At 40.1% G+C, this 26,849-nt stretch overlaps 1 protein-coding gene across 9 annotated transcripts in view; it reads right to left on the bottom strand.

Annotated features, from left to right (window-relative positions):
- The window catches only part of NRXN1 (neurexin 1), a 1,679,151-nt gene that overhangs the window by 1,208,803 nt on the left and 443,499 nt on the right, over positions 1 to 26,849 (bottom strand). For all 9 annotated transcript variants that reach the window (XM_040430258.1, XM_040430259.1, XM_040430265.1 and 6 more), the window contains one exon: positions 2,586 to 2,630. In XM_040430258.1, the coding sequence (XP_040286192.1) occupies positions 2,586 to 2,630 (45 nt within the window). The remainder of the gene's footprint in view (positions 1 to 2,585; positions 2,631 to 26,849) is intronic.

The following is a 26,849-nucleotide window of genomic DNA, read 5'->3' as shown; positions in this document are numbered from 1 at the left end:
GTAGGTGAACGATTAAAGGAATTGTTTGAGATTTAAAATGAAATTGCCAAAGTACAATAAAATTGAGAAAATAAAAAAACACTCTATACTCATCTTTTCAATCCTTCATTACTCCAGGACCACTGTTCCGATGGTTCTTGCAGGTCCCGTCACTTTTCTGCAGTCATGACTAGTGATGAGCGGGAGGTGCCATATTCGATTTTGCGATATTTCACGAATATTCGATTGAATATTCGTCTAATATTAGTTGAAATCGAATATTCATCATTATTCTATATATTGCGAATAATATGTGATTTAATTATTCGCGTATTATTCGCGTTCTTTTAACTGTATAAGGCAACTTTCCTATGGCTATGGCTAGGCAAATATGTGTATTTTACGAATATTCTCTATATTGCTATAACTTTGTTTTTTAGAATATTCGTAATATTCTAAAAGGCGAAGTTATAGCAATATAGTGAATATTCATAAAATACACATATACACTGTACTTTAGTTAATATAGTGCTATATTCTTTTTTTTTTGTCTAATTTTTTTTGCCTCTTCTGAACTTCAGTTTTGGAAAAAATTTACACTATGAAAAAAAAAAATACTATAGCACTATATTAGCTAAATTGCAGTCTATATGTGTATTTTGCGAATATTCGCTATATTGCTATAACTTCGTTTTTTAGAATATTTGTAATATTCTAAAAGATGAAGTTATAGCAATATAGCGAATATTTTCGTTATGTAGAATATTCGGCTTTTTTTCCCCCAATGTGTACTGTTATTCTACCTTGGCATACTGCTCCCCGACAAGCGTCCCCGTCACCATGGAAACGACGGTGGGTTAGAATATACAATCGGATCTGAGTTTTCACGATCTCAGGGAAAACTCAGATCCGATGGTATTTTCTAACCCACAGGTGTTCCCATGGTGACGGGACGCTTGTCGGGGACGAGTATGCGAACAACTGTACAGATAGGAAAAAATAATGCAAAAATTCTAAATAACGAATATATTCACTATATTGCTATATATTCGTTTTTTAGAATATTGGTCATTTTATTTTCCATATGAAAACATAATTCCTCCCTGCTTAAGTTGCTTGTGGGCCAATGGCTTATTGACCCACAAGAAAGAAGCAGGGAGGAATCATGTTTTCAGATTTGAAAAAATTACGAATATTCAATATAACGAATATATAGCACTATATTTGCGAATTTACGAAGTTGCGATATTCGCGATTAATATTCGCTATTCGAATATTCGAGCTCAACACTAGTCATGACAACATCTACATTCACATGATTGCTGCAGCCATTCACAGGCCTCAGAGGCCATATATGCTAGTAGCACCCATGATTGGCTGCAGCAGTCACTTGCATGTATGACACACCAATGCTACAGGGAAGTAAGCAAAGACCATCAAGGGCCACCAGATTTTTATTTCTGGAGCCGAAGGTAATTGAACAGGTGAGTGAGTATAGGTCATTTTAAATTTATCAACTTTTCTGCACTTTGGCAATTTTAATGGGTTGCACTTTATATGGGTTGTCCAGCCTTGGAGCCAAAAACCCCAATGCACGTGCCCCACTAAAAAAATTAAATTAAGAAACACTGACCATCATGCCTGGGCATGACCAAGACCAAGGACCAAGAAGTGGCTTGATCCCATAGTTAACTGAGGCCAATCAGAGGAAAGTGGTTGGGAATGGGGCAGTGGTGCCAGCAATGCGGGATTGTCAATAGGTGAGTTTTTTTTTCCTCTTTTTATTTGGGCATACATTAGGGTTGTTGGCTCCCAGGCTGAACAATCTCTTTAACAACAGATTGAAAACTCTACTGTATTGATAAGAACAAGAGCAGAGCAGATCAAAGAAGTTTGGTGAAGATCAAAGAAGTTTGACTCTACTGTAAAACGTCTCTCCTCTGTTGTGAAGAGAGTATGGGGAAGGCAGTTCAATTCGAGACTGAGACCAGGCAGGATACAAAATAAATCAGTAAAGGGGTTGTCCCATGAAAAATATTTAACATTTTTCAAACCAGCACCTGCATATGAATACTTTTGTATATAATTAAACAAAAACTATAGTCTGCAAGTTATTCACTGAAATCTATCTGTATAGCGCCACCTGCTGTTTGATATTTTTCGAATTTCTTTGTCCTGCTCACTGAGATGGAAGCACATGCTCAGTTCTATCCTTCAACAGCCTACTTGCTGCAGTAGAAAGGACATGCCCCTGAGGAAGTGCATAACCTCTAAGCTGCCAGCTTGAAATAAATCTAGCAGAACAATTGAAGCAATTAATAGGGAGATCTCTGGATTCATATGAGGTACTGGGCTGGTTCTAAGTTTGTTGGAAAGAGACCATCATAAACTGTATGAAATTTGATTTTCATTTTTACATTAATCATGGGACAAGCCCTTTAAAAGGAAAAAAAGGAGTGATAAGTGCAAACGCTAATAACGTTTTACTTTTTTTTCTTCTTTTAAATATGCATTATAGATTTTCCATGAAAATATAGAACAAATAGGAGTCTGCTAGAAATGATAATTATCCTATTATTATATTAGCATCATAATGTTAGACATACCTGTCCCAGCTCCTTTTATAAAGAGTTGCTCAGCTGCTATATTACCTAAAAGACATAAATATAAAATATATAAGTAAACCTTTCAGGAATATGTCAGATCTGAAAAGATTAAATATAGCCTTTAATTAAGCATTACACAAAGGACCACTTACATAATATCTAATGAACAAAATCACCTATGCAGCTAGAAGAGCTGAATACACAACTGGTTCATCTAAATATATTAAGTAGATCTCGTACAATATCTTGTTTGTGGGGTCATTCACTCAATAGACAGAAAATATGCTCTCTCCTTTGGTGGCAGGATACCAAGTTTACCTGTTTGCTGGAAGAGTCCCCTGATAAGCCAAGCACATGGTGTCCCATTGTTAGGGTGCTGCTCAGCAATCAGTTGTGATCAGTAGAAAAACGTCCCAGCAAGTATTTAATTTCCCTGCAGCGCCACCACAGAGGAAATGAAGTATTACACTGTTCACACTGAGATCAAAATGCTAGCCTCTGGAGACAGAAATGCCTTTTGTAGTCACTCTTCCCTTTAGGCTAATTGAAGAACTGAAGGAGATTGAAAGTGATGGCCTTCCTTCTAATTGGTTGAGATTGCCTGAATATGAAATTTCAAAATGGGTTCTCTAATCTATAAAAACTAAATGGTTTCCCAGGATCTGGATATTCTTAGGACAGGCCATCAATACCAGATCGGTGAAGGTCTAACTCTCAGCTGTTTGTAAAAAGCAATGGTGCTCATTAATGTTGAGCGAATCGAACCTGACAAAGTGGAATTCGATTTGCATCCCAGGGAAAATTAGATTCACAGCAAAGCCGAATTTCCTCATGCTTTGTGGCAGTGAATTTTGCCTGAAATGGCGGTAAAAACAAAAAACAAAAAAATCACACTTACCTCATCCATTTGGGCGTGAAGAGCTGGCTGCCGCCATCTTGGTTGAAGATCTCGCACGTCGGCCGTCATGTAATGACGTACGAGATTTCACGCTAGATCTTCAATCAAGATGATGGCGGCGGACGGTCCGCCATGAGCAAATGGATGAGGTATGATTTCATTTTTTACATTTTTTATTTTACATTGTATTATTACTATCAAATGCCGCGATCATGTATGATCGCGGCATCAGAGGGGTACAATGATGGGGAGCGGTGCAATCGCAGCTCCCTGTCATTACACCCACTACGTACAAAGAAATGCGCTTTGTGACTAAGTAATTCATGCTGATAGTGCTTCATTATTTACATTGGTCTGACTATCTTTATGTCATCTATATAGTAGAAACTGTATAAGGTATTTAAGCTTCGTCCCTTCGTGGACTTTGATTCGCGCATCACTAGTTACCATCTTAGATTTTCTTTTTTGGGGGGGTTGGGTTGTTTTGCTCGTCACTTATTCCCCTAAGTTGAGTTCTCTAATGCGATTAACTTGGGAGGAAACGTATAGGGCAGGGATCAGCAACCTCCGGCACCCCATATTTTCTAAAACTACAACTCCCAGAAAGCTCTATTCACTTCTTTGGGAGTTGTGAGAACAGCCAGGCTTGTTTGCATGCTGGGAGTTGTAGTTTCACATCAGCTGGAGTGCCGAAGGTTGCTGATTTCTGGTATAGGGATTGATTAGGATGCAACTAGGGACATGTTCCAGGGTTGAATGGTTTCCCTTTGCAGGGAGTCCTGCCACGTTAGGGTACTTAAGGTACTGTGTACACCAGACATGCTCAACCTGCGGACCTCCAGCTGTTGCAAAAATACAACTCCCAGCATGCCCAAACTGCCTACAGCTATCAGCCTACAGCAGGGCATTGTGGGAGTTGTATTTTTACAACAGCTGGAGGGCCGCAGGTTGAGCATCTCTGCTGTACAGTCAGGGGTCCTACATTCTCCTCGCCCTCTATTTAATCATCTCAGAAATTGTTGGCTCTATTTTTATATTTTTGGTTGTTTTCTGGCTCCTCTATTGAATTTCAATTTTCAATAAAAGTTATGTTTTAGCTCTGTGCCTTCTGTAAAAATTATTTGTGCATATCCATTCCAGTGATGAAGGAATTTTGACCTCATCATTGTCACTTCCTCAGTTGTATTTCTAAAATGATCATTTTTGGGTGAATTTCCCCTTTAAATCCCTTTTTTCCTGTGTAATCTGCTTGCATAGTTCAGACTAAGGAATGAAATAAAAAATGCATTGCAGGAACAACGGAGAAAGCTATCCATTCATCTACCTGATAAACTTTGATATATACACAATCAAAAGTACAAACAAGAGCAAGAAGACAATTATCAAATTAAATTTAAGATAAATTATTTAAAAAAAGGATAAAACTTTGGTAGACAATTAAACCTAAATTACAAGCATTCCTGTTGAGGATATGAAATACTTTAATATGCTCAATTACCTAATTACAGCCTAAAATGTTTTCTGCCAGTGATTCATGTTGCAATTATTGTAAGAGAACGCTATACAAATATATACAAAGACGGATAACTGTACTCTAGTAATGAAAGTCACTCCGCATGTCAATAAAGAGACCCCAAAATACCCTGAAAATGTAATTTTGTTTCTAATAACTTGCTTTTATTACTTTTAAACATTATACTACTGCTATTATATCAATGGACATCATAGTATTCTGCCCCTTCCCAAGAAGACTACAGCCACCACAAGCACTGTCTAGCACCAGGATGATGATCAGCACCAGTATCTTCATCCTGCAAACCCTGCAGAAACAGAATGAAGAAGACAAGAAGACTGATGGGTCATGTGCATTACAAGGGTTGTCCAGCCCCATTGTATTTTACAAACAGCTTATAATAATGTAAAATAACACCTCGCCAATCCCCTGGTACCAAAGCTTACTGGGTCCCCCCGCTGGTCTCTTTTCACCCAGCCAATCACTAGAGGCAATAGTAACCTCAGTGGCATCAACAAGTCACCATAGGGCCAGTGATCTGCTACAGTTGTTATCTGTCACCATGCCACCTGATGGCTGGAGTCAATAAATTAAACCAGTGAGGGATTATGGTAACACTGCCAGATGAGCAATAGGGCGATTTGTAAGGTAATACTTATTTTTTCCCCAAAATAAAAAAAGAAAAAAAATATATAAAAAAAGGTCTCCAGATGATAAATTGGTTGAAGTACGTCCAGCACACATGATCAGCTGCAATATGTAAGAGAACCCATCGCCACCACAGGTAAACTGAAGTATTACACAATTCTTATTTCATTCACTGGTTTGCACACATAAGGCAAGGGCATGATAGGTCCTCCAATGAGTCAGGCAGCTCTCCATTCTGTCCTTTAACATGGGGCTACCCTATTTTAATTCAGAATTCCCTAACAGTAAATATGGGGATGGGTTTTATAAAGTCACCAATAATAACTGTTAGGTTAAGAGGGTAAATGTGGCAACACACATTAGATTATATTAGATAAATGTTGGCAAATCTGCTGACTTTGGTGGAAACAAATGACCATCTGATTTGTACGTTGGTGTACTGACTCTCCCCTATGTAAATGTCAGGGGGTCCAATGGGTTGGGTATACTCACCCAATCCTATTGTTCTCAAGAGATAAACCAACAACTATCAAAAAAGTATGGCCAGCATCCTCTCAGTCACTGGGATAAAGCCCAGATGGTGAGTCCCTGCTGCCCTCACCTTTGTCATGATGTTTAGCCTGATATTTGGGGAACAGGCCCCAAGTTCCCAGCCTAGTGAATTATTGTGTGTGGGGATCACCTCACAGTTAAGCCCATATACTTTATGTCTGCTGATATCCTTCTTTAGTCAATATTTTGCCTGATTGATACTGTACACACAGAGAACCCCACATAATTATCATCACTGAAAACTGTGAATGCAGACAAGTAGATACTGTACATAGATGAATTTTCCAACAAGTCAGCCCTGATTTCAAGGGGAAGATGAGTCAATAATAGTTAATTTTCAAGTCCCGAGGCCACATGCAAGGTTATATTGCTCAAAACTCCAGGTATCCATAATAAAAGTGCTATGTGGTTATCTTTTGAAAATTATTCTGCTCAATTATTTTATTGCTTACAAAGCGTAGTGATGAAACGTTGCCAGAACATCTTATATAAAGGCATAAATATTTAAACAGATATACTGCCGATCCGTGCTTGTCCTACTGTCTGTTACATTGTCCACTTTTATTGCCTCCATAAACCTTAAAGCACAATAGTAATAATAGTTGAAGAATTGTTTTTCCTGTAATAGCACATCATTTGTTTTTCGAGTTTCGGGTGATAAAATCATGTTCTGAGTTTGCACAAACTGAGGTCCGAATATTTTACTGGTACAATTTTAGTTACATAAAAGCACTTTCTGGAATTTGCAGACAATTTAGTTAGCTTTATTATATTGACTGTAGGTTTAAGACTAAGGGGACAAGCAACACACAGGCTCTTTGCAACCCTCACTTTCTGTAAATTTCACTAATGCAAATGGAACTTGAATATCTTATTCTGACTTGCTAAAACCTACAAAAGCTAAGCTGCAATTTCCATTGAAACCACTGGGTGGCCACATATAGATACATATAGCACAAACATCTCCTGACAGAGTATTGTAAATCATACATTTTTTATTTTTTTCTAAGCTGGTTATCTCTCATCACTCATCTCAAGATATGTCAAGAGGAAAGTTAAAGAAGGACATATCTGTAATATACCTCAAAGGAATGTCATCTTGAGTAAGTTTGAAATCCAGTGTGAAAGAAATAATGTCCAAACCATCAAATTTTTCTCCTTTATTCAATTCCTTTTTCTGCTTCTCGGTTTCTCATTGATCAAAAAAGTACTATCTTAGCAGCATTGGTCCAAAACCAGTTCAAAGAATAAGCTCCTAATACAGTGGGACAATGAAGACTTGCTGCAATTACACATTCTGTCAAACTGCAGTAGTACTGCCTTGTAGCATTTGATTTTCAACTAATATCACAGAGACAAAGTGACAACCATATCTTTAGTTCTACTTAGGAATGCTCCGTAAACTATTCAGGAAGGGAGAAGAGGTGAACTCCGGCCACAACCTATTGTGAATGGTGGATATTGTGTTATATGCCTTCAGCTGTATAAAAAATTGTTACCTCTTATTAAAATCCTGATGATAATGAAATGACTGCTGAAAAGCGATCTCTAAAGAATTTTAAAGTGTTAGCTTATCGTATGGCTCTGAGGCCAGAGTGAAGATGGCAAGATTTCAGAATTAAATAGTGAGATAAAAATGAGAAAATAGGCAAAAAAAAAAACTTCTTAAAAACATATTTAACATCAAAACAATACACTGAATATTTTCAATGACACATTCCCTTTATATCTTATTACATCTGCCTCAAAGGCTAAGGCATTGCCCAATGGTGCAAATAGTTAATACACCTTACAAGGGTCTAATTTAGACCTAGAGGATTTATAATAAAATTTGACAAAAGGAGGGCGAGGTTTTGCCATTGTAAAAATCTTAGAACACTAACATTTCAAAGAGTGCATTATATTGTCAATTTTCAAGATAAATGAAATGACAAAACAAATGTATACCATAGTATTGCAGTTTCAGTCAGCTAAAATAAAATGGTGCTTCACACTTTGAAACAAAAAAAACCTTCCCCAAAATCCTACAATATGCTACTTTACAACACTATAACACATATGTTTCTAAAATAAAGTGTTACCCATAAGCAATTTTACACCTTTACCCAATTCCCCATCTTCACATGGCAGCACATGTATATAAATGTGTGCAAACCTCAAAAGATTCTTACACCAACATCCCCTTTCAGAACTAAATATCATCTATCTAATCTATCGATCTATCTATTGTAAATGTTTTAAAGGCTACCCCCCTTTCAGGGGATTTTTTTTATTATTATATTCTACTCACTCTGGGCTAAAAATCATTTTTCATTTGGTCTGAATTAGACATTTTCAGCCATTTTCCCTGTACAGTTGTCAGTTTCTGTGTATTTCTTTTTACAGTCTGACGGCTCATAGGAAGCCCCTAGGTCTGAATTCCTGACAGCTCATAAATGCTCATTACAGCTCAATTCTTATTAAACTGATAAGAATATAGCTTAAAAGGTCCTGAGATGTCAGGAATTGAGAGATAAGGGCTTCACATGAGTGTAAAAAGAAATGCCTGCTACTCTGCAAAGCTGACAGCTCTAGGGGGAAATTGGCAGAAAATTTCTAATAAAGACCAAGTAGCAAAATGATTTGTAGCCCAAAATCAGTAGAAAAATTTAATTACCTCCAAGGGTGTCCATAGCCTTTTAGTAATCCAACTTGTAGTAAAAGTACCAATATCACAATATACTGTACAGAAACCCCCTGAACTGTTCATATTGCAAATTCCATAACTGTGTCCTAAGTAAGGGCTTCCGCATTAAAACCATTCAGAATCATACGAACATTATGAGACATTATCACAAGTATTTGACGAAGAAATATGTGAATAATGTCAAGATTAGATTAGTTTTACACTATACACTTCACTAAATGTCCGAAAATTTTTACTATTTTATGACTGTCACATGGTACATTATGTTGATGGGAAAAAGAGTATATTTAACAGCTCCTGATTCTCTACTCTGGAAATGCAGAAGAAGATTATGAAAACAGATATGATGGCAAAGACTGTGAGACATGTTAAAAAAAAGTTATTACAATTTTATTAGACACTTGCTTTTTTTATTTTTTTTGTTTTTAGCTTGTTTCTCCACTGTAAGGGGCATTTTTGCAGAACTTTATTTTGCAGCGCAGTTAGGGCCAGAGAATTATCGATGAAGCCATTTAGATGAGGGTCCCTCCACTTCTATTTTAGGGGAACATGTCATGTTCAATATGGTACCCAGTATGCAGCGAGCTTGTTATAGAGCAGGAGGCACTGAGGAGATTTATATGCAGTTTTGTTAGTGGAAGCAGTGGTCCCATTTGCCCTGCCTATAATCAAGCCCTGATGCTGATCCGTTGTGGGTATAGTATAAATTAGCAAATGCGACCCTTAGGTTATGGTGGATTCCTTTTGGAGAAAGTCAGCTTTTCAGATCTATAAACAAAGGAGTGAGGAAATATTAGAGAACAACTCCATTTCTTTAGTCCCCAACCATTGGTGTATCCACTGCTTACACCCCTCTTATCATACTTCTATAACATATATACCAGTAATTTGAATACTAATACCAAGTGTTTGTAAATAAAAAAAATGATACATTGTATGTAATTAAAAACATGCAGTATTCAAAGAAGAGATGCAAAATTAAAATGGAGCTCTACCAATTTGCACTGGTTTGCACCAGTTCAACCTCCTCCCGAAGAGGACTTTGAGGTCAGCACAATGTTTCAGAATTTCTACAGTATAGTTGACCCCTGAGCAGCATCTGGTAAAATGGTGGGGAAATCAGTAATAACCGTTCCCAGAGTTGGCTGTTTAGAGATGATTCACATTTTTTGTGGATTTTCCTAGGTCCTTTAGCAATTGTGTGATTTGTCTTTATGCCTCTATAGCAAATACAGTATATGATAAATCCATGAAGGCACAATGAACCCGATTCAAATTCACAAATTTCCAATCAACACTGTAAACCGACTATAAATTCTTTGAGAGAGACCTACTGACAACTGGCACAGTTTTTCCCAGTTGTAATAATTAAAATGATAAGTGACAAGTTTGCTTTTTCTGTGTATAAATAGCGGAGATTGTCGAAGACGTTTGTGAAAAAGAATTTGTTGAATGGCAAATCTCTAGGGCTCAGAAGTGATGCATGTCACTACCCGATGCACATCTTTCCACTCCAACGTTATCATAGGAAAATGATAGGACATGCAAACTCAATGCAGATGTTGTCATTGGTTGGATTAGTACCTAGGACCAGACCAAGAACCCCAGCACTGAAAGGCACCAGTGCTAACCACTGAGCAACCATGTTGCCTCCTTAATAAATAAGGCACAATGCACCGCATTGGATAATAGAGTTGATATAGATAAAATCACGCAAGAGGTCCAACCACCAACTGGCAATCCTAATACATGTATTTAAATTAATATTGTACTAGGCCATGTGGATGCCATACCTCCCGTTCTTTAAAGGGTTATCCAACTATTTGTAACTGATGACCTATACTCTAAATACAGTATATCCACTGAATATTAGGTCCTCTTGCCCTGGCTGTAGGCCTTATTGTGTATTGCATGGATGGCCATCCATTTGGATGGTTGCCATATAACATTGCATTTCTAAGGCTGGGTTCACATCACATTTTTGCCCTACATTCACATTTTTTCCCTACATTTGACATATATGTTAAAAAAAGGATGCAAAGGTGTACACTACACTTTTCCATCTTGCACAGTTCCGCAAAAAAAAAAACTGTTACAGACGCACTCCCAATTTTTTTTACTCTCTGGCCTATTAGAAAGATGTAAACTGTAGTGAAGGTAATCTTCTTACCAGTTGACTGTATTTGTGAGTTTTCCCCTCCCTTCTGATCCTCAGCTGTATCTTGCGACCAACACTCTGACTTTCCAAATAATACTGCATCTTATGTGTGGACAAGAACCCAGTTTCTCTATGTAATCCTATGGGAGCCTCAATGTCAGTCTCATAGGAATTAATAGAGAAGTAACTGACTTCCTGTGCTGTGTCATTTGGAGATCAGACTGTTGGTCACATGACACAGCAGAGGATCCGAAGGGAGGTTATAACTTACAAATACAATCACTGGTAAGAAAGTTATCTTCACTACAGTTTACATCATGGACCTTTCTAACAGGTCAGACAATAAAAAAGAAAATTGTGGGAGTGCTTCTTTAATGTATATGATTATTATATTTTTTTTTACAATGGGAAGGATGCCACCACATAGTTTTTTATATATGTTAAATGTAAGACAAAACATGTGATGTGAATCCAGCCTAAGATGCATTGTAAGCTGGAGCTTCATCTGGTTAAAACACCTGATCTCCATATAATTCAGAATCATTGTGATCTTGTGGCTAATAGAAAAATTAGATTATTATTTTTTTTGGGTGTGAGGTATAATGACAGATGAATATTTTCTATAATATTTTGCAAAGCTCCAGTGCATGTACTTGACCTGGTAGTACAGTAAGATGTACAACAAGACCAATGTAGTCCAATGGCACAACTCAACTATAAAGAATCCCAAAGGAAAGCAGTCACTAATGCAATAGCACCACTTATATAGCCATTACCGATTAAAATGTGCGCATTATGTATGGTCAATGAGATTACAATGGAGCGTGTCACATTTTCTCCAGCTACCTATCTACAAAGCTGACTGCAAACCTTCTGAGAGGTCTTTAATTCTCTTGTGACACACTGTATAAAGTAAATGGTCTGTGACAAAGCATCATTTCACGTTATAAGTAGCTACTAACCTCTACACATTAGTATATATTTATTCTCTGTTCAGTTTCTTGACAGATTATAGTTGTGGAGAAAAACAGAAACACACGTATTACTTTAGAAAGTCAATCTGCAATATAATGACAGGCATTGTAAAGCCTTAGTTTCCACAGTATAACATTTAAAATGTCATTTACGGTAAAAAAAAATATTGTTTCTAACTGATATTGAGCTAAAAGAGGCATGGAAATATCAAAAATTGACTCCCAAGAGTTCTATCCTCTGACTAGGTCATCAGTATCTGATAGGTGGGGGTCCAACACCTGGGACTCCCACCGACCAGCTGTTTGAGAAGGCACCGGTGCCCCTGTGAGAGAGAGAATACCATGATTCAATGGTATTAGATGGGAGTGGAGGCATGATTTTATGGATTGTATAGCTGCTGTGCTTGGTATCACAGTTCAGTCACTCGGCCTAGGGAAAGCAGTGAGAAAGCCACCACGTTACTGTGCACCTCTGCCTTCTCAAACAGCTAATTAGTGGGGCTTCCGGGTGTCAGAAGCCCATCGATCAGAAGACCTATCCAGAGGTCATCAGTATTAATATCTTGGAAAATCCCTTTAAGGGCTCTATATACCCAATATCATCTATAGATTCAAAGTCAGAAGATAATAATTAGTATATAAGCCCACTGTCACATGATTTAGACAAAAGCCAAGGTAATTTACCATGAGTATTAGACTGATGAATATTTCAGTAAAACGCTAGAAATTTGAAGACTTTAAAGAATCAATGGCATCTATAATCCCCTGTATAGTAAAGTAAGATGGCAATATATCTGTAGATCCAATGTCCAATATTATAGACAAAAAATTAACATTAGTGTTATGTTAGAGATTTCCATTGATTGAAATGTCAGATTAGTGTACTAAGCATATGCACGCTCTACGATACCACCACCATCTTCTGATATTCCTATATTACATTCCCCAGAGAATTCTTCTCCAAATCTAATACTATATGGACCATAAAATGATGCAAGTTTCAGGGGATATTAGTAAACTTTACAATTCTTTTTTCTTGTATGACTAATTGGGTCATACTGTATATTTTGTGTCTCTGATTTTGAGGGCCCTAAATGAAAGTTGTGTTGACTTTTCACAAAACCAAAGAAAAAAGTAAAAATACAGTACATATAAAATGTCCTTGTATCTTAGGTATTTTTGTCAGTGTTTAAAATGCCAAATAGACCAGATAATAGGTAGCACTGGCCACTAACTGCGCCTCACGAATCAATTAATCAAAAAGAAAACATTAGAAGGTACGACAAGATCTAAGGACAGCAGGTGGTGAAGCTCACAATTTAGCAGACTATTGACAAATACAATATCTTAAGCAAAGCTTCATCTCCCATCTACTAGACAGACCTAGAAAATGATGTCGAACTTACAAAAAGCACATGAGATGCATAAGCCAAGAGCTTAAAAAGGACTCCAGTTTCCATCATCAGATCCGTATTCTAGTCTATTTTGGGTAGCAGTATACCGGATGTATTGCAGATTTTGGGTGGAATTTATAATTTCCCCCATCCCAGTTTTCTGGTGTAAAAAAGCCAAAAAGACTGTGTTTGCAACTTTTTGAATACCACTTGCACAATAATTTTTGCCAAGAAGGGGGCATGATGAGGGCAGGGCCAGTAGCCCCAGCATATTTATCTTTTTACACCAGTTTTCTGTCATAAAAGAAGACTGAAAGCCACACCAGCTAGGGTCTGGCGCAGATTTAAGTTTAGGCCCACAGCCTGTCCAGGCTATGCTGAAATGAGTCTCATCTAACAGTGCACCATTATATCATACACTGGTGAAAAAGTTATTAGAGATGACTGGCATAAAATATATTATGATTCCTTAGAAGAAATCGAAAAAAAAGAGAGAGATACTTTTCCAAGCATTTAAAGCACTTTCAGTTCTGGGGAAATCAGTTTTCACCTCAATCAAATTCCACGGTCAATTTGGACGAATCGGACCCCAAACAAATTTTAAGAAATTTGCTTATCTTTACTAGGAATTCAGAGGAGTCAATGTAATTTTTCTTACAGCCAGGAGCATAGCTGTGTAGGGTTCAGAATTAGGGCAAGTTTGCATTGGCGTTATGGCATTCCGTTATAGGTTTCATTATAACAGAGTTATTACGGAATATAACGGAATTTTAGGATGGAAAGCAAAACGGAAACTTTTAAGAGGCATTCCATTTTTCTCCATCCTAATGCATGTCTACTGGGACTCATAATGGTTCCGACAGGACTTTTTTTTTCCGTCACGTATAACGAAACCAAACTGAACCGTTATGTGCACCCATAGACATGTATTAGGATGAAGCAAAACGGAATGCCTCTTTCATTTTGCTCTGTTATAACGGATTAGATCAGTATTAGATTCCCTGTGTTCTCTGCAGGATTTCAACAAGACTGTTTTAGGATCATGCAGAAAAAGATGCAGCTGACACTCAGGACAACTCTATTGCATGTTTAAGAGGGTTGGCCACTTTCTGGCTACTTTTGACTAATGCGTAGGTAAGATGGCTATATGACACTTACATAGCCTTTGTTAATTTTCTGTGTCGTTTGCTAATTTCGTCGAAATCGAATATGGCACCTCTCGCTCATCACTAAGTTTATTGTAGATGTATATTTTAATGGAGGAGACTGAGTGATTTGCCTGATCACATGACCCTCCATCAGCAGCCATTTTATGTATTTGTGGACAGCACAAAAGATTCTACCAAAAAGGGAGAATACCTTATGAAATTGTGCAGAATATCAACAAAGACGATATTAGTAAGTGCCATTTAGTTATCTTACAAACACATTGATGAACAGCAGCCAGAAAGTGGCCAACCCCTTTAGCATCCATTCCTATGTTTAGTGTTCCTTTAAGGGAGGATGCTTTTTAAGTATGTACTTGATTGAAGACAAAAACTCCTGAACTCATCTCTGATGAGAATTTTTTTTACCTTGATGGTCCTGATGGTTTCCAACGTTACTGGCATGACAAGCAGATCCCACCTGAGAAGTTTTCTACGCGCCACAGTGGAGGGGGCGCCATAATGGTCTGGGGTGCTTTTTCCTTCAGTGGAACAATGGAGCTTCAGGAAGTGCAGGGGCGTCAAACGGCCACTGGCTATGTCCAGATGTTGCAGTGAGCATTCCTCATGACTAAGGGCCCTCGTCTGTGTGGTAACGACTGGGTTTTTCAACAGGACAACGCTACAGTACACAATGCCTGCAGGACAAGGGACTTCTTCCAGGAGAATAACATCACTCTTTTGGCCCTGATCTAAATCCAATTGAGAACCTTTGGGGATGGATGGCAAGGGAAGTTTACAAAAATGGACAACAGTTCCCGACAGTAGATGGCCTTCGTGCGGCCGTCTTCACCATTTGGAGAAATGTTCCCACTCACCTCATGGAAACGCTTGCATCAAGCATGCCGAAACAAATTTTTGAAGTGATAAACAATAAAGGCGGAGCTACTCATTACTGAGTTCATGTTTGGAAGTTGGATTTCTGTTTTGGGGGGTTAAGTTTTTTTTGGGAGGTGTGGTCCTAAACTTTTGATCAGCTGAAAAACAGCCTGTTTCGGTTTATTAGTTGTTTTCATTAAATTGAATGCTCAAAAAATGTTTTGTCTCACTCCCATTTCTTCTTGTTGCATGTTGAAGCTTGTTAAGATCCAGTCATGCTAAATATGATTTTTTCCAATTTTTCAAGTGGTCTTAAACTTTTGATCAGGACTGTATATAGAGGGACAAGCGCTATTGGAACAACTATTTGCAACGGGTGTGATATACCTGTTGCCCCCAAAAAAACTGATTGAGGGCTGTGACATACCTGCTGCCCCAAATAAACAGGGTGGTGTGATAGTACAGGCACATAAAGGCACACATAATACACTTGGCCTCAGGATTCTGGTAGTGAATCTTTATATAGGTGCTTTTTTGAGTCTGTATTACAGACGTAACACCAGGACTTCTTCAAGTTCATAAAAACTTGAGCAACATGGAAGCCTTATGGTTCTCTATGGGCCCGACCACACAGTCAGGTTTCAGCATGCAATTTTGAAAGCCAAAATCAAAGAGTGGGTCATAAAAGGAAAGAAAGCATAAGGCCCCTTTCACACGAGTGAGTATTCCACGCGAGTGCAATGCGTGATGCGAACTCATTGCGCCCGCACGGAATCTAGACACATTCATTTCAATGGGTCTGTGTACATGAGAGTTGGTTTTCACGTATCACTTAGGGTTGTGTGAAAACCGCACCATGTTTTATATTCTATGATTTTCACGCAAAGCCGGCCCTATAGAAGTGAATGGGGCTGCGTGAAAATCACGGATGGTTGCTAAGAGATGTTGTTTGTAAACATTCGGTTTTTTATCACGCGCATGCAAAACGAATTAAATCGCATTGTACCCGCGCGATAAAAACTGTACTGCTGAACGCGATCGCAAACAAAACTGAATGCCACTGTTGTGGCAAAAAAAATAATTAAGGGGTGTGATATCCCTGCTTCCACAAAATACTGATTAAGGGGTTCGATATACCTGCTTCCACCAACTATTGATTGAGGGCTGCGACATACTTGCTTCCACAAAATACTCATTGATGGCTGCGATATACCTGCTTCCACAAAATACTGATTAAGGGGATTTATATACCTGTTTCCACAAAATATTGATTGAGGCCTGCGATATACCTGCTTACACAAAATACAGATTAAGGGGTTTGATATACCTGTTTCCACCAAATATTGATTGAGGCCTGCGAGATACCTGTTTCCACAAATACTGCTCTTCTCTAGGGACTTACGCACAGGGTCATTTTGAAAATGACATGCAGAGGAAGAGGCAGGGCATTCTGTAGGGGTGGTAGGGGTTTGGCAGGTGCACCAGGCCGGAGCCTAAGTGAGAAGTTGGAGAAGGCATGTGCGATTACTTCAAAGGACGCACCAGAGTTGGTTAAGTGGCTCATTCAGCCTTCCGCTTCTGCACCCTCCTCATCCTCTGTATCTGCACCCTCCTCACCCTCTGCTGTGTGCACCCCCAAAGACACCACCACCATCACCATAGCCCCTCCTCTCGAGTAAGAGGAATTATTTTCCCATCCATTGCCAGACCTTACCGATGCGCAGCGATTCTTGACATCATATGAGGAAGAGGAGGTAGCAACGGCTGCCACACAGCGGTCTGACGACAGTGTTCAGATCAGCCCAAGGAGGGAGGTCTCTGCTGTTGCTGCCTTCTCCGAGATATCAAATGTCAGTGGTGGTGAAGGTGACGATGATGACGTGTCGATGGACGTCACGTGGGTGTCCACAAGCAGTGATGGTCAGTTCGCATTGTTCGCCCGAGAACACATGGGGGCTGCCATCTTTTCTCACAAGTCCGGCGATGCACAGGTAAGCCCTTACCTGTGCCTGTGCGCGAGCCGTTCTGAAATCAAATGCGGTCAACAGGAGACGGCAGTTCCGAGAACAGCCTCCGGGGGCCTTCATCACGCTGTTCTCGGAACTGCCTGCTCCCGTTGACCGCATTTGATTTCAGACCGGCTCGCGAACAGGCACAGGTAAGGGCTTACCTGTGCATCGCTGGACTTTTGAGAAAAGATGGCAGCCCGCATGTGTTCGCGGGCGAACAATGCAAACTGACCATCACTGCCCACAAAAGAGGAAGAGGAGAGGAGTTCAGAGGGAGAGATGGAGCAGCACATAGGGAGGAGAAGGAGGAGAAGAAGGCAGAGCTTGCAGGGCACAGGAGGCAAAAAGCAGACAGCAAATGTATCTGGAGCGAGCTATCCACCATGCACCGTCACTTCTGGCGGTCCCAGGATGCCGACACATGGCTCCGCAGTATGGGCTTTTTTAAATGTGTCAGCTGCTGACAATTGTGTTGCCATCTGCAGCCTGTGCTGTCAACGCATAAATTGAGGTAAGCCCAACACTCACCTAGGGACGACCGCATTGAGAAGGCACCTGACTTACGATCACCAAGCCCAGTGGTAGCAACGCTGTCAGAACCCACAAAGCCACACTCCCGGCGCTCCACGTCCTGCCTCTTCACCTTCTACTCTCTCCTCCCATTTGTCCTCTACTCCACCTTCCACCGGCCGGCTTCCGTGGCCCAAATGTTCGAGCGTAAAAAGTTGATGATGCCGGATAACCCTCTTGCCCAACGGCTGACCGCTGGCTTATTGGAACATGCTAGCCCGCCAACTACTGCCATATAAACAAGTGGAGGCCTTTAGAAAATTTGTGGCCATTGGCACACCGCAATGGAAAGTCCCCGGAAAGAAAATATTTCTCCCAGAAGGGCATCCCAGAGCTATATGGCCACTGTGGCGAAACCAACCTCGCCACTGGGTGCTGGAGAAGCCTGGTTGCCAGCCTCTTGCCCCAGGATTATGGGCCCTCTCATGAGCCCATGCTAAACTTAAATCCCATGGCGATTTGACTGTGTTTGTGGCATCTGAGCGCTGTTTGGATATATTGAGCGCTCAGATCCAAGCCATCTGGGGATATGTTAAATGTCTATATTTACTGTAATGGTTGGTTAGTTAGCTTGTATATAATACAGCTAGTTAGTGGGAGATAGTCAGTTTAGGTTAGATAGTGATATAGTGTAGCTGATAGGTTCTGCTGTCCATACTGTACATACATGCTACATACATAGTGTTGTATGTATGTATGTATGCTACATACACACATACATGCATACATAGTGCTGTGATGTCACAAGTTCACAACAATACTTAGTGCACCAATCACTAATAAGTAGTCAGACCAGTTAAAATGTGAAGTTTCACATATTATGCCAAAATATTTGCATCATTAGTGCACATTTCGCAATCGTAAATATATTGGTGCACTCTATCTGCATATAAAGCTATTGTAAAGTTCTGCCATGCCAATCATTTTCTCCATTCTCAGCAAACATCTAGCAGCTTAAAAAATGTAACTAGAGTGACCCACGCCTGTATTTCGCGTGCAATATGCAAATATTACATTGCCGATTTTTTGCGATCAAGAAAATTATTTTGAATTTGCGAATATATGACAAATATTCTACCAAATATTTGCAAAATATTGCAAATTCGAATATTGCCACTGCCGCTCATCACTAGTCTTGAACTTAGTCGTACAGCGATTCGTTGCCAAATACCCCGGGGTCCAGGACATCCTGCGGCAGGTCAGGAAAATTCCTGCCAATTTTAGATCTTATACGGCCATGGCTCACCTTGCTGACATTAGCGGCGACACCACCTGCCCGTCAGATGTCTGATTTGTGAAAGCGCAACGCGCTGGAACTCCACCTTGTATATGCTTGATAGGCTGCTCCAGCAGCAATGTGCCGTTAACAACTACCTGTACAAACTCTGCAGCAGGACAGGTTCTGGGGAGCTTGGTTTCTTTTCACCGCACCAGTGGCTGCTCATGCGCGACGCATGCAGACTTCTGCGGCCATTTGATGAGATCATCAAGCTGGTCAGTCGCAGCCAGGGCACCATCAGTGACATCGTACCTTACACCTTCTTTCTGGAGCGTGCATTGCGTCGTGTCATTCATAAAGCCGTCAAGGAGCAGGAGCAGGAAGATGAGGAAGTCGCAATAATGGATGAATTCCCGGGGGGGCTACTCCATCTGAGACAAGTCAGCAGGAGTCTGAAGAGAAGTCGGGGGGAGGAGGAGCAAGAAGAGCAGGCTTTGAGGGGGAATTTAAACTTTTCGGTGATCCCTGATGTTGTCTGTGGCTGGGGGGAGAAAACCGAGGATGACATTCTCCTGGGCGATGAGCAGGAGCCTGTGCTCTCCACCACTTCCAATTAAGTGCAAATGGGGGCCTTCATGATTTAGTGTTTGAAGAGGGACCCCTGTATAAAAAGCATAAAGGGCAAGGACCAGTACTTGGTGGCAACGTACTTAGATCCCCGGTACAAACACAAAACGGCAGACAAGTTACCAGCATCACAGAGGGCTGGCAGAATTCAGCATTTCCAGGCCTTGCTGCGAGAGATGCTTCAATCTTCTGTTGCGGGCGCTAGCAGAGGAATTTCAACCCACAGTAAAACAGGTGCGGGTACCAATCCTACCACGCCTGCAAGAGAAGGGCGGTTTAAAGATGTGTTGGTCACATCGGATATGAGATCATTCTTTCAAACAGGCCATCGACAGCCGCCCTCCAGACCCAGCCTCAGTGAATGCCTAGACCGACAGGTGTCCGACTACATCGGGTCGGCTGAGGTGGACATTCTGAGAAGCGAGGAACCCCTGGACTACTGGGTGTGCAGGCTTGACCTGTGGCCAGAGCTGGCACAATTTCCCATGGAACTCTTGGCTTGCCCCTCGTCGAGTGTCCTGTCTGAAAGAACGTTCAGCGCAGCAGGGGGGATCGTGACCGACAAGCGTACTCGCCTAGCTCACGACAGTGTGTACTACCTCACATTTTTTAAAATGAATGAGGCATAAATCTCTGAGGAATTTAACACCTTTGACGACCACGTGTAATTGAATTTCCTCATGCCAGACCACACATATCCACCACCACCCAGTACAAAGAATAGTCCGTGTCTTATGTATATACAGCAGCATAAAATACCTTTTCTGTCAGGTGAATGCCAAATTTTTCAGCCTATACTGGCCTACAGTAAAAATTTTATCCAGTGATCGTCTAATGTACCTCTAGCCACATCATCACAAGTTCTTTTCTGTCAGGTGAATGCCTAATTTTTGGGGCCTGTACTCCCGTGGCCCAAAATACAATTTTTCTAGGCTCCAGCAGGGCACATTTTTGACAGTTTCCCTTTAAGAAAATGGCTCCTGATTAAAAAACATATTTTTTTGTGGGAATTTTTGCCAATGATCCCCCTCTAGTATGTCACTGTCCATGTTGTGGGACTATTTGTGCACTTCTAGTAAGTATTTGGTGGCTGCAAATATTTCCTGAAGGTTTTTCAGGTTCACCTACCATTAAAGTGAATGGGGCCCGCCGCGAACGCGTGGTTCGCGAACATTTGATTGCGTTCGCGAAACTTCCCCGCCGATGTTCGTCCATCACTACCAGGCAGTGCCCCTCTTGGCAAAATGTTGAATCAGTGCTTCATTAAAGTGATCTATATCCATTCCAGACCCATCTCCCAAATAGTTAATTTTATGCTATAATGAAAGCGCCAGATCTTATTTCTGAAATCTAGAAGAAAAACACTGCAATATATCTGTCATTACAATGAGCACTAAGTTCACCAATTCTCCAGTGTGAATTGTCAGCATGAAATGGCTTTACTTGACATTTCTCTTGTAATATTTTCTCTACAACCAACCTAATAACATTCGTATTCTAAACCTTATAAAATCTCAAGAGCACAACTGACAGCAGCATTGTGAGCAAAATAACACCAATTCTATGTTTTGAGCAAAATTATCTTTACAGGTTTTTTATTCTTATGTCATTTTATTACTAGATAATGGTGAGTGATAAAGTCAGAAAACAGGTGTGATATTCAGCAGTACTTATCATGATCCTGCTTTTATTTCTCAGAAGATCAGAATGTAATTTAAAAACGCCGTATCATGGGGTTCGGGAATGTAAATGTCTTACTGGCTTCCCTGATCACAGTATTTTTCTTTTTACTTTTATCTCCCCCCATTCCTGAGATCTGGCTCCTGCTCTTACTTGCTGCTCTATATTGGAGATGAGCAAACTGATTTGTTAAAATTGAAATTTAACCCAAATAAAAAAAAAAAAAAAATTGATTCAGTAGAATAAAACTTTCTTCATATTTATTTGGGTAGAATTGTTCAGAGAGAGAAAAAGATTTTGAAGGCATTTCAAACACTTTCGATTTGGGTAGATTCTTTCGATTTGGGTAGATTTAATTCATACTTGCATAACATTTCTTGGCCGATTTGCATGAATTGGACTAAAACGAATTTTAGGAAATTCACTTGTCTCTACTCTATATAAAAATAGCCCGTTCAATATCACAGAGACCAGCTCTGTGTAATATATTGTGCATATCCTATCATAGTGGAAAGATTCAATGTCATGAAGAAGCAAAACCCGATCTCGTGAGATTTTTATTTTATTTTCATGTATTTACTATGTGTTGCATGCATTGCGATTAGTCTCTTGACTAGTCACACCTCTGGAATAAAAAGCTATATGTATTCAAATAAATCATTTCAATTTTACTTTATTTGCATAGCTCGTGCATTGAATTACCACTTACATTCTATAGAATGAGTCGTATATCTAGTGATTTTTGGCACCGTATTAGGCAGATACAGTATCTCTGTGTGGTGCCTCTGTATGGCATTATATTACAGAAATATTCTTTTGTACTTTTGCAATACCGCACTCAGAGTCAAACTGAAATCCCTTGGTCCCACCAGAAGAAATAATGCTAAGGGCCCACACTCTGTGTGTGTATAGGACCTTAAGGGCCCTGTTTCATTATGGACCATTATTGTCAGAGCTTGAGCCCACCAGAGGATCCTATGCTACTTTGGTGTGCTAATCCGACCTGAAGTACATTTAATGGAGAATGCCACAAATTAAGAAGATTAATTCCAATAAAAAAAAGTTTGGAATGAAATTAGAGGCATGCGGTAGTGTCATAGTGTCTTCTATGGGTGTCTTACTTAGATTCTGGAAAACTAGGAGGCTTAGTTACATAGCAACACTATAATACAGTTATGTGCATGATATTATTACACAAGAAGAATTTCAAATGCATGATAAACACAATTGAATGACCTTTACTTTTTATGCCAGTAGATATGATGGTGATCTCTGATCATTAGTTTGGAGAAGACATAGGACACTCCCTATAGCCATCTCACTGATAAGTCTTGATTCATTTTCATTAGCCTCCATCATCTCTGCAAGTTATTGCCGTATCCTTTTTTCAAGAGAGACCTCTTGTGACATTCTTCTGATCAATATAAGACATCACTGTATCTATGGAGACCTGACGAACTATTCCTGTACCTCAGACTTTTTTTCATTCCTTTGGGAAAACTGAGATTACTTTAGAAGCCCAATAATTATTCAGTAATGTACCAAAACCTAATAATGTGTTCACAATCATTATCGTTGGTCCAGATACGTTGCCACTATTTATTCTGTGACTTACACTTTCTAATATGTTCTTTAGATTTGTCGAGGGGCTCCAGTACAATTTATTGACATGTACGATGTGAAATAAAAGGAGGAAAGAATAAGCATTTTTCCTTAATCCATCAAAATGTCAGACTGAGAAAATCTTCTGTGAAAACACCCTGAAGCGCTGTGAAATACAGGAGGGAAAAATGCCGTAAATATAGTCTTTCTGGTTGCTATATTGTGAGATCTGTCAATTGGAAAATAAAATCAGAAAATCCTGTGAATTTCCATCATATTCTTGAGACATTTTTAATATTTTTTGTATACTGCAAAATGACAGATACATTGCAATTGCGCAATGGTTGTCTAATATGAAATATTATATCCTTGTTAAAGGGATTCTGTCACCAGGTTTCACCCCTGTCAGCTAAACATATACTGATGTTCAGGGCCTCATCAGGATTCCTAATGTGGACTTATAAATGTGATCCGTAGCCTTATTTTGCTAAAAAGCTGGTTTTACTAACCTGTCACTCAAAGAAATAGGGTGCCCAAGGGGATGTCAAGGGATGCAAGGTGCCGGCCGCACCCACCGCCGTTCGTGCCCAGCGCCGCCTTTCTAGACTTCTGCACCGCCTCCTAATCGCTCTCCCTCCCTCCCCCCTCCTCCTGCTGTAAGATATCGCACGTGCGCACAGGGCTCTGAGAGGCTGGCGCCAGAGTGCAGATCATACCTGGGTTGAGCGAAGTGCCGGCGCATGCGCACTTCGCTTTAAGAAGCCAAATCGAGAAGTCCGCACGGGCGCATCAGGCAGAGCCGGAGGAGGGGGGATGGAGGGAGAGCGAGAGGCGGCACAGAGGATTAGGAGGCGGTGCAGAAGTCTGGAAAGGTGGCGCTGGGCACAAACGGCGGTGGGTGCGGCCGGCACCTTGCATCCCTTGACATCCCCTTGGGCACCTTATTTCTTTGAGTGACAGGTTAGTAAAACCTGTTTTTTAGCAAAATAAGGCTACGGATCACATTTAGAAGCCCACATTAGGAATCCTGATGAGGCCCTGAACATCAGCATATGTTTAGCTGACAGAGGTGAAACCTGGTGACAGAATCCCTTTTAAATAAACAATCCAGAGAACCTAAAGAGGGAAGAGCATGGCCTTTGAACACTTTTGACTATTCTATGAAGCTATGGCCTAGAGCACCATTCATCCTGACTGGGAAGCAGAAGCATTTATTAGTTCAGTAGGGGTCCATTATTATTCATTCACAATATTAATGGTTATTTGTTCAGAGCCAAGTAGAAAACATCAATATTCAACGCTATGGATGATATTATAGAAAGCTAATTTGCATACTTTTTTCCCTGAGAAGCAGTGCATGGTCTATAAGACTCCATACTCCTACTAGGGATTCTTCACAGGGAAAAATAGTACCCCCTGGATCTCTGAAAAAGGCCTTTTATCCAGCTTAGACAGTTTTTTTTGCTCTGCATTAATGAGGGGCATTCACCGCAAAATGGCTGTCTGCACATGAGTTAATGGCTTCGACTATAATCTTAGATTTTAAGACCCGTTTAAAAAGTCAAGCATTGACTTACAGGATAGTTACCTTCCAACCGAGAGCACCAGAGACACAGCTTTCTTTTCTTTCTTTTCTAATTCGGATACTGGCTGTTAGTGATGGACGAACATCGACCGGGACGGTTCGCAAATGCGATCGCGCAAACGCGATCAAATGTTCGTGGAGCGCAAGTTCACGGCGGGCCCCATTCACTTTAATGGCATGCGGACCTGAAAAACCTTCAGGTCATATTTGCAGTCACCAAATACTTAGTAGAAGTGCACAAATAGTCCCACCACATGGACAGTGACATACTAGTGGGGGATCAATGACAAAAATTCCCACAAAAAATATGTATCTTAATCAGGGGACATTTTTATGCGTCTTAAAGGGAAATTCTCTGAAATGTGCCCTGTTGGAGCCTAGAAATTTTTTATTTTAGGCCACAGGAGTACTAGCTTTAAAAATTAGGCATTCACCTGACAGAAAATAAATTCTGATTATGTGGCTCGAGGTACAATATGCGGTCAATGGATAAAAATTTTACTGTAGGACACTTTATTTTTCAATTTTTGGGGGGGGCAACTGGTATATCACACCAGTAGAAATTATTTGTTCCAATGGCATTTGTCACTATTTGTAGCTGAGGTAACACAGTAAAACCGCAAACAAATGCTGCACTACCCAAATGCACTATATAGAAAGTATATAATTGGTATATAACACCCCTGCTTCAATCAGTTTTTGAGGAGGGGGAAATGGTATATCACACCAGTAGAAATTATTTGTTCCAATAGCGTTTGCCCCTCTGTGTAGCTGCAGTATCGCAGCAGAACCGCACACAACTGCTGCACAATACAAATGCACTATAATATGCTTTCTATGTTAGAAAGTATATTATAAGTATGTTACACCCCTCAGTAAGTCACACCTATCGGTAGCACACCTATACAAGTCCTTAAAAGGACTTTTGTGGCCCTATTAGCTAGCGTTTGGTGTCCCTAACAGTCTGTCCCTGCTCCACACAGCAACCTCTCCCTACACTGGCAAAACCAGAATGTAAAATGGCGGCCAGATCAGGTTTATTTATAAGGTAGGGGGTATGTCCATGTGCTGAAACATCTCAATTGGCTGTTCTGTGCCACCTGATGGATGTGTCATGGGTCAAAGTTCTTCACAATGTAAAAGAATATGGTGCCAGCGGACATCGGCATATGTTCGCCCGTTCAGGGAATCGCGAACGAGCAAAGTTCGCTGCAAAACGACCGCCAAGCGAACCGCAAGGCCATCTCTACTGGCTATATGAAAATCTACACAAGCATTCAAAGACCACTATAGAAATACAAGCAAAGCGATGCTCCTTTGCATCAATGTTGCATCAATGTTCCATAGAGGCTTGTTAAGTGGATGTTACCAACCATCTGTAGTCATTCTGCATTACTGCTCACCATTCCAGAATAAGGGTAAACTAAAAGCCTCAAACCATTCCCTAAATGACCACAGTTTTCACCTTTGTTAGACGCAAAATATTTCTGTAACTAAGACCATATGTTTGAATCTTGGCCAAGGCAACATCTGACTGGAATGTGAATGATTTGCCATATGTTTTAGTTGGTTACCAAGTGCAACTGGTTTGAATGCATGAAAACTGACCATGTTGTGATTTCAGGAATTCAGATTATAAGGTCATGGGGAAAAATTTCATATGAATAACCATTGCTTAATGTTGAGGGATAACTGCAAAACAAATACTTATCAAACCCTACCCTGTACTGATGAGGAGCAACAACCCCAGAACAGTGGTACCTACAGTAGGTTGCCTCTGGTTTGCCTAAAAGCTCAAGTTATTTTGAAAGGGTTGGTCAGTTATTTAAGGGGCGGCCACCTATTGATGGAACTAAAGAGATTTTTTTTTTCCTTCCGGAGAAGAGCAGTTTTGCAATACTAAGCTATTACATTAGATTGCTACATTGGTTTGCTTCAAAAGCTTGTAATTACCCAGAGTCTATTTAGTAAAAACTCAATAGTGACCTTAAAAATTACTAATCTGATACTTTCATGTTTACCAGTAGTACAGACTATCTAAGCAATGTATCTTGGTGTTGCCATAGAAACCATTCATTCAACTGGCACCGGTATTCTGTCAAAAGTCTGCTGTATATTGAAGTTC

Source organism: Bufo bufo, chromosome 4, assembly GCF_905171765.1.
Source record: "Bufo bufo chromosome 4, aBufBuf1.1, whole genome shotgun sequence".
NCBI classification, from domain to species: domain Eukaryota; kingdom Metazoa; phylum Chordata; class Amphibia; order Anura; family Bufonidae; genus Bufo; species Bufo bufo.
The sequence above is the reverse complement of the archived record's forward strand: the minus strand, read 5'-3'. Positions and strand labels throughout refer to the sequence as shown.